Genomic DNA, 9,595 nt, shown 5'->3' on the forward strand with positions numbered 1-9,595 from the left:
TTTCAGGCTTTCGTCCCATATCAAGCTGACATCTTGGATGTAACTGAAATAATCCCACGTCAGGCTGACATACCATAACGTAACTTAAATACGCCAAACTCTTTATACACAAGACCGCATCCGTGATCTAATGGTAGAGCGTCCGCCCGGAGAGCAGAAGGTCCGGGGTACGATCACCGACCGCGTCATACCAAAAAACGTTAAAAGATGGTACTTGTTGTTACCCTGTCTGGCGCTCGGGATTAAGGGGCTAAAACAAGGACTGATCGGCTCGGAGTCAGTATGCTGTGTCTCAGAGGGGTATTCATGTTAAACTGCGGCATGGTATCTCAGTGAGCTAGCACTATAAATCGGCATCAGTCCGGACTAGTACAAGCAGGCACACAAACACACACACGTACATGCACGTCGCTATATAAGTGCAACAATCTTTGACACGACGTTAAACCCCATTTCACCACCTTTTTACACAAACATGTATATGGTGTCTATACTCAAGGCTTCGATCACTATTAGATCTCATATCAACCAAACAAGCTAACTTGTTTACAAATGCATTATTTTGCTCTTCCTGAATAAATGATATATGTACACGTATATTTACATATGAACACTATCTACATGAACACTCTTCACAGTCTACCATCAAAATTTTGTATGTTAGACGTGGCAATTTTTCTTTTGGGACAACTCTTTTTGCCCTAAGTCACTCTCTGTCGCAGAGATCTCACTGTCAGTATCTCCGAGGTAACCTTTGTTGATATTCCCGTTGCCATATTTGGATGTTTCCATATTGAATGGACTGTCGAGGGGTGGTTTCTCACCAACCTCGGCATCGGGTGTCACCGCGGGAGTGTCTTTGGCCCAATCTAGTTCTTCACCTTTGGCAAACACCACAAACACTAGCCCCCCGACAATGTTAAATCCAGCCACCAGGAAAAAAACGATCCGCCATTCTTGTTGGGTGTGCTGAAATGTAAGAGGTAAGGGGCATTGGTTTGACGCGGCTTTGAGCAGTATTTCGGTTCTATAACGGTATTAGCTTGGTGTGGAAGGAAAGAGATGCATGCCTCAAACGTTTGGACAAGAGCATATTGCATCATTAACACTGGTCAGGTCATAGTCCATCCAGCTACAATGTCAATAACATCAAGATATATCCTTTACTCTCTGCGGTAAAGTTCTAATACCCCAAATCAGAATCAGTCGTTCAACAAACAGTTTTGGCAGACTGAATTATCTGGTAACTGTGATTGGCTGATTTTGTGTTTTTATGTTTTTGAAATGTACATCCATCCAGTAATTATAACTGACCATGCTTTTTCTATATTTAGTGCGGTCCTTTTAAACATGATAACTTATGCTGAATGTGACCACAGATATTTTCGAGCAAATAACATTTGGTGCGGAACTGGGGGTGGTGTGTTTAACTTCCTGTACTCGGCTGAGTTGGCTAAGCTAGTCATTTTTTGTGCTTTTATTGCTGCTCTAAGGCCACACTGTGCACACACGTACAGGTAATAGCATGGTTGCTCAGTAATTTTAAAGAAAATATAACGTTACTATAGAAGTCTATGGAAATCATTTGGTTGTGTGTGTAACCTTAAGATATGATGACACCTCCATAGTAGGTGACGTCGGGAGAACCCTGAGCGAACTATAGCTGTCCAGTCTAAATGAAGAATGCGTGGGTCAGCCAATCAGCTCTCAGCTTTCTAAAACTACTGGCGCTTCATGGCCTCAACACCTCGATTCGGATATTTCGATTCTAACAAAAAGAAAATTTACACAGAACACAACTATTCCTTCGACGGTACTCATCTTCGGGTGCAGATGTCACGGCTTTCAAATAGACAGGATATGGAACAAATCAACGACAATCGCACCTATAATTTGGAGTGAGTGAGTATGGTTTTACGCCGCTTGTAGCGACATTCCAGTAATATCACGACGGGGGACACCAGAAATGGGCTTCACATATTTCACCCATTTGAGGAAACGAACCCGGGTCTTCGGCGTGACGAGCGAACGCTTTAACCACTAGGCTACCCCACCGCCCCAAAAAATTAGAAACCCCGACGCTGATTTGCTGTTGTTCACGTGACACGGCTTATTATGGAGGTGTCGCCGGATCATGTAATAGAGACGTATTGTCACGGAGTACAAGGCCTGGTTTTAATGAGACTGGCCACAAAGAAAATACTTCTGGATTACATGACATGACAGGGGAGGTAACTCTGACAACATTCAGTACCATTTCACAATGCTATCCCAATCTCATTAAAATCAGATCTTAGTTCTCCCTGCCGCTAAACAAAGATCTGAGGACATCCCATTACGGGTCACGTCAGATCGACCTTTCGCGAACTCTGACCGACCAATGGAATTACTGACAAGAAGTCGACATTAGCCAGTCAGAAGGCAGCTTTCTCGTGCTTTACGGCAATAATTTCAAATTTGGTACTACGCTTCGAAACATATTTTGACAAATTCTCGCTTAAAAATTTAAAACCTGAACAAAAGAACACTCTCGAATGGCTAGTATATGGTCTAGATGGTATGCATTCAGTCGTTAAGCCCGTAACTATCGTTCGTAATACCCCGGTTTAAAGTTTTCGAGGCTGCATGATTAGAAATCACTTTCCGACTGTCACTTTCATGATCTTGTAAGCGATGCTCTGATTGGTCGGATGAAAGGTCTTGTGACGTGACCCCCAATGGGATGTCCTCAGATCTTTGTTTAGCGGTAGCGAGAGCTAAGATCTGATTTTAATGAGATTGAATGCTATCCGGACATTTGAATCCTAGATATAATAAGAACAGCTATGCACTAGTTTCGAATATGTTCTGAAAAACACGCGATGGTTACAGTGGGGGTCTAGAGCCCCCTCCCCCGCGTTTTATAAAAAATGTGTAGTATGTACTAGGCAGTACAAAAGAGAGGATTTCGATAATTTTGACCGCTCCATTTTCAAAATCCTGGATCCGCCCTTGATAGTTACTTCGATTTAATCCCAGAATCCGCACGGCGATCTTACAACACAGATGCAATATTTCTAATTGTCACGTAAAACATATTTGGTAAGGTAGTATGTGCAATATTGTTTCTCGTAACTTGGATGTATCGTAAATCTATCACGAAACATATCATTTGGTTGTTAAGAACATTGCGACCAGCCAAAGGGAAGTAACCCTTCATTGCCTTGCAAACATCTAAAGGAAAGTAACGATCCCGCACACTACAACAGGGAAGTGTTCGTATCCGTTCGGCTGAAACATTTTTCGAACAGGCAGCAAAGGAATATTACTCTACCAAATATTGCATGCAATTATTTGTTAAATAAGCTAAGTGCTCACCTCTTGGACAATTGCAGAAGTGATGAGAGGAGCGGAAAGGGCCGCAGCGAAAGCACACGTCATGGTGATTCCCATGAGAACGCTGGCGTACCTGAAATATGGACAAACATCAATTACCATCAACAAACAGAAGCGACCAGGGTGCCGTTGTACAGAGCGATCTTAGCGCTAAGGTGATCGCACGCCGATACCTTAACATAGACTTAGGACTGTCGTAGCCCTAAAGTTCCGATCCATTTAGTCCACTGTTACAATAAGCAAATTACTGGGCCAAATCTGAGTGAGTGAGTAAGTTTGGTTTAACGCCGCTTTTAACAGTATTCCAGTTATATCGCGGCGTGTCAGCTTAATGTGGGAGGAAAGCCCGAAGTGATGCAGGCCTCGGACGTTTACCACTTCGGTGAAACCCACGAGCATGGGTATTGTGCTGACAAACCGCGAAACATAATCGGGTCGAACCGGGATTCGAACCCACAATCATAGGTTTCTGGCGTGCCCAAGGGACGCAACTCTGCACAGTGAATCGCGGCGCCTTAGACGACTGGGCAACCCGTGCCCCCTTGTCACAACGAAAAAACAAAACCTTTAAGAAGTTTTATCATGCAAAGGACTACGTTTTAAGAAGTATGTGCTGATGAAAACGACGGGCGCTAGCTCAATGTCGTTGTGGTGTAGCTCCTCAGCTGCGGCTCGATTCAGGAAGATGTGAAACTATACCACCCAGTGAGAGATATGGTTTCGCCTGCCCAAATGCTACCGAGAACCAAATCCGTGTTCTCTTTGACTGCCCTATATATACCAGTTTTACTTTACCCATTTTACAACGTTTCAATGAAATAGTTACCGGTTTTGCAGATTTATCTAATGATCAAAAGTTATGTCACATTTTTAGCAACTCATCACTATTAGCCAAAACCTTCAAGGATATTCTACTCACGAGAAGAGCATGTATTTGTGTATGTAAAAATGTATACTTGTATTTATAATTACTGAATCTTTTATATGTGTATACACGCTTAATATACTACACGCTTCGTGTCTTATCTTAGTCTATTATCTATATTGGTTATGTGCACATACACTATTAATCTATCTTATTTATCTATCATATTGTATGTGTATATATCTGATTGTCTTTCATAACTCCTGTAGTTTTGGCTTGAGCATATTTTACTTTTTGGTTGAACACTTTTACATTGTATGTGTGGCCAAGGTGAGATATAAGTAAACTATCTCTCTGTCTGTAGATTATTTATTTTAAGTTCTTTTCTATGACAAAAAGTTGCTTAAAAATACAATTTAATATATATAGGTATAGTTGTTAAAGGGTACCAGTTGGCACCAGGTTGTGTTATGTAGTGTAATAGTCACTTGAACTAATGAAACTAATCTGGTTCCTCGGTGGGAAGGGGCTCAGATATATTTTAAAATGTTATAAGACGTCCTGAAAAAGATCGTTCGGCTATATTGTGCCTCAAGCAATCCCAAATGTGTATGTTAATTTGGATGTCGGACAGTCAATATAACGGACTGAAATTAAAGATCCCATTGGGTGTGTTATATCCGTAGTTACTTCACAGAAGGGAAACATTCTGCACAAGGGTTTGAAGAACCTTGGTCCTTCCTACCTTGGCGCTATATCGAGGTGGTTGATTCTAAAAGCGACCGATGTAAAGTTCTGGAAGGACAAGCCGACGACGAGAAGTACAACCGCCAGAGTCCGATGTTCCTTGTCCAGAAAGCCGATGGTGATGGTACAGGCAGCACACACGACATTGCCTGCAACCCAAATACGACCGTCTGAATGTTTCTCCTCCGTCAGTTTTACATTACCGTCTAGTGTAGAAGATAATGTAACAAAAGCTAAGTACCCATTCGCCCGTCTGAATATATATCCCGCTCCGATAATTTCCTGCTAATAAAAGAACATCTTGTCGTGTTTAATCAGACAGATGGAGGAGTAATGCTACGTGCAGATTAGTGTCTTCTTGTAAGGTCCAATGTTAACAAACTGCTGCAGTATGGCCGTCGAACATTAACGGTGTTATGTGCTTATGAACACCTGATTTTGGATAATTTGGATAATATTCAAAGACTTTTGAGGTCAAGACTTTCCTTTCATATAAATTATACAAAAGCTTTTACTCTCAGCAAAATGACACTCTTGTTGTTTAATCTCAGCAAAATGGGGGTGGTGGGGTAGCCTAGTGGTTAAAGCGTTCGCTCGCCACGCCGAAGACCTGGGTTCGATTCCCCACATGGGTACAAAGTGTGAAGCCCATTTCTGGTTCCCCCCGCCGTGATATTGCTGGTATATTGCAAAAACAGCGGCGTAAAATCATACTCACTCACTTAGCAAAACGACGCTTGTTTTGTATTCTCAGCAACAGGATTCCTGATGTATGAATATTTGCCTTCCCCAAGCTTGCTCTATGAGCATGAAAACGCACAAAAATAATAAAGGTGTCATGTACACTTTTTGGGAGCATTGCACGTTTCAAATCAAGGGAAAGTACAATGGATCAATTGGATCGCATAACATAGTCAACACAAGTTATATCGGGGTAGAATAGGTCTTCAGCAACCCATGCTTGCCGAAGAAGGCGACTATGCTTGTCGTAAGAGGCGACTAACGGGATCGGGTGGTCAGGCTCACTGACGTGGTTGATGCATGTCATCGTATCCCAATTGCGTGTATCAATGCTCCTGATGTCAATCACTGGATTGTCTGGTCCAGACGCGATTATTTACAGACCGCCGTTATGAAGCTGGAATATTACTGAGTGCAACTTCCAAATGTATGCACTCTCTCTCTCTCTCTCTCTCTCTATCTCTCTCTCTCTCTCTCTCTGTTGAGAGTAATTTCATCGGACTGCTATTCTTTAGCGTCGAGCTATTCGAACAGGGCTCAAAACGAATGAGAAATATGGAGATATTGAGATACGCTCTTAATACACTGGGTAATCGAGGTTGTTGTTTGTATTGTTCCACAGCGAACACTGAATCATTTAAAGGTCTCTGGTTTAAACATAATTAAAAATAGGTATCACACTGAATTTATTTATTTTTAAAAACGGATTACCAGTGAACTGGAAGATCTTCCGGACTTGCGCCGTTGTGAATATGTGTTTCTGCAGCACCCAATCAGAAGCAAAGCCGCAAAGAAGCCCGGATATAAAGCGTCCAACAAACGGCATGGAGGCCAGAATGCCGTTCTGCACAAAACAACAGGAATATTAACAGGAGTACAACGAGATCAGATTCCCAGATTTGGGTTCTATCGTCAGGCATTAGGAATGAGGGAATGTTATTTAATGTTTATCATCACTATCAGCAATACTGCAGATATGTCATGGAGGCCTGTAAATAATCCAGACTGGACCAGGCAAACCAGTGAATGAAAGAATGATCAGTCATCTCACCGGGCCTGACCTTCCGATCCATTTAGTCAACTGTTACGATAAGCATAGTTACAAGGCTTTGAGTTGAGTTGAGGAGTTGGGTTTAACGCCGCCGAAACAGTATTCCAGTTATATCAAGGCGAGGCAGCTTAATGTGGGAGGAAAGCTCGAAGTGATGCAGGTCTCAGACGTTTACCACTTTAGTAAAACCCATGAGCACGGGTATGGTGCTGACAAGCCTAGAAGTTTATGTCAGAATCTATCTTCCCGAGGCAAGAGAGTTAACTGACTTTAAAAGTCCAGTTTCCACCCTTGCCGAACTAGGCTGGTTTTCCTGGGCTCGATCGTAGCGCCACCAGTGGCTGTTACAAATCATGTCCCATCTATGCCTCTCCTATGGACCAATTAGATTCCACCTCTCGTGTCACTTGCAATTGTTTCAAACAAAATGGCGGCGTCAAGACAAGACAATCAAGATCTATATTATGATAAAACGGGTCTTACATGGCGAAGTGCATCAAATCATGTGAGCATCTTGATTAACAACGAGTTGGCGGTGTACATGCTTTGCAAATTTCGATTTCGGATCGCCATTTTGATTGGACCAGCCAAAATGTAACGCGGCAAGGGTGGAAGCTGAACTTTTATAACTTTATAACTCCCTTGCTTCGGGAAGATGTCAGTTCATACACCTAGATCGTAATAGCAGTGCACGTATCGCATCTTCGGGTATCCAGGGTATTTTATGTCCATTCAATTATGATACATACCCTGGTCAAAGTCGTCACCATAGTTTCGTTTTGCCCGATTCGCATTCAACGACTCCAAATACATTATGTGCTGAGTTAGAGTGGTAGATTGTGAGGCCACGAAACGTAGCTATGGTGATGAGTGGGTCCTGTGTATTTATCACACTAGATAAGATATTATGCCCTCGATGGCCGAGGATGTCTGGGTGCTGGTGTCTTTGCCTCACCTCCTCTATATCGTAGTCTAGGACCTCCTTCATGTACGTGGGCAGATACGCCATCACCCACGACGTTACCCACGAGTACGAGATGTGAGCGATGATGATGGACCAGAAAGGCAGGGAAGTGAAAATCTTCTTCCATGGGGGATTCGGCATCTGAAGTAGATGTGTATAATATCAGTTCTAAAACAAGTTACCTTAACTTGTCTATATGATAAAATCCCGGGTTATAATATGTCCCCAGCAACCTATACTTGTCGACAGAGGCGACAGAAAATGGCATTTTCCATTTTGACGTTATGAGTTATCTGCCCCTTGTGACACGTGACCGCTGGTAGGCCACCAGAAGGGAACTCTAAACGAACGTATTTCGCAAAACTTGAATTGGCATTTTGGATCGGGTGGTCAGACTCGGAGATAAATAGCGCGATTACTGATGTGTACATGACGTATATTTGCCAGTGAAAATGTCCAGAGTAATACTTGCAATTCTCCGAACAATTTCACTGTTTCAATGTTCCGGTGGATTTCACTGGTAAAGCTACCGTCAGGATTAACGCTATTTCACGATAGAGATCCATAAACACGTGCTTTTGATACAGTCGGAAGTGTACACTGAACTCTGGCTTTGTCAGAGATTTTTTATGAGTGTGGAAACAGTTTCGTCGCCTTGATATTTTTGAGGATTTTCTATTAAGGATTGACTGTGTATTTTTTCGGTTCATTGTGGTATGAATCGAAAAACCGAAGTGCAAACTTTTGTAAGAATCCGCTGTATATTGGGAAATGAATACAATAACACGTGACCAATTCAGCTAATCAGAATGCAGGAATGTCATTGAACATAACGAAAATTTAATTATTTGGAGTTTAATTCGTATAAGCTGTAAAATAATATATATGTAAGTATAATACTATATAAGACAATCTATATAAGTTCAATCTAGGGATTTCTCTGAATGATGTCACTGGGAGTGAGGAAGTAGGGTATAGTTTTATGCCGCATTCGGCAATATTCTAGCACTGTCACAGCGGGCTTCATTGGGAAACACCCAATTTATTTTCCCTCCGTCATAAAGGAGCTCGTCGTATTAACTTGTATACATTGTGTTGCAGATCTCAGACGTTTACCACTTCAGTGAAACCAGCAACGAACACGGGTATGATGCTGACAACCCTAGAGACATAACCCGGGCGTATTGGAATTCGAACCCACTTTAATTGGTTTCTGGCGTACCCAAGGGACATAACCTTGCACAGCGAATTGCGGCGCATTAGACGAGTGGGGCCCCCCAACCCCCTCGATATTAAGAAGGCCTGTTGGGATGAATTCATGTCACTAGTATAGGTGAGGTGAGGTGAGGTGAGGTGAGGTGAGGTGAGGTGAGGTGAGGTGAAATGGGGTTCAACGTTGCGTCCAAGATTATTGCACTTATATAGCGACGTGCATGCACGTGTATGTGTGTGTGTGGCTGCTTGTACTAGTCCGGTCTGATGCCGATTTATAGTGCAAGCACACTGAGATACTATGCCGCAGTTTAACATGAATATCCAAACTGGGACACAGTACACTGACCCCGAGCCGACCAGTCCTTGTTTTAGCCCCTTAATGCCGAGCGCCAGACAGGGTAACAACAAATACCATCTTTTTACGTCTTTTGGAATGGCGCGGCAGGGGATCGAACCCCGACCTTCCGCTCTTCGGGCGGACGCTCTACCACTAGACCACGGAGGCGGTTTTTGTCATCAGTACACGTGGCTTACCTTTTTCAATTGACTTGAAGCATTTCCTTTAACGATGAGGCCGAGTTCCTCCTCTGAGATTCTCGGATGGGAGTCGGGGGTGTCAAATACAGTGAAGGTCCAT

The 9,595-nt window shown here is 42.8% G+C and overlaps 2 protein-coding genes across 2 annotated transcripts; both read right to left on the reverse strand.

Annotated features, from left to right (window-relative positions):
* Positions 1-408: 408 nt before the first annotated feature.
* Positions 409-3,444, reverse strand: LOC125377803 (uncharacterized transporter slc-17.2-like). Its single transcript, XM_048391824.1, has 2 exons — positions 3,358-3,444; positions 409-969 (listed from the first exon to the last, which is right to left on the reverse strand). The coding sequence occupies exons 1-2, from the start codon at positions 3,430-3,432 to the stop codon at positions 661-663; spliced, it is 384 nt and encodes a 127-aa protein (XP_048247781.1). The 5' UTR covers positions 3,433-3,444; the 3' UTR covers positions 409-660.
* A 1,537-nt stretch (positions 3,445-4,981) lies between these two features.
* LOC124135137 (sialin-like) lies at positions 4,982-7,884 on the reverse strand. Its single transcript, XM_046500334.2, has 3 exons — positions 7,735-7,884; positions 6,440-6,572; positions 4,982-5,136 (listed from the first exon to the last, which is right to left on the reverse strand). The coding sequence occupies exons 1-3, from the start codon at positions 7,882-7,884 to the stop codon at positions 4,982-4,984; spliced, it is 438 nt and encodes a 145-aa protein (XP_046356290.2).
* Between the last annotated feature and the right edge of the window lie 1,711 nt (positions 7,885-9,595).

This window comes from Haliotis rufescens, unplaced genomic scaffold, assembly GCF_023055435.1.
Source record: "Haliotis rufescens isolate VD_foot unplaced genomic scaffold, xgHalRufe1.0.p SCAF_10, whole genome shotgun sequence".
In the NCBI taxonomy this organism is placed as follows: domain Eukaryota; kingdom Metazoa; phylum Mollusca; class Gastropoda; order Lepetellida; family Haliotidae; genus Haliotis; species Haliotis rufescens.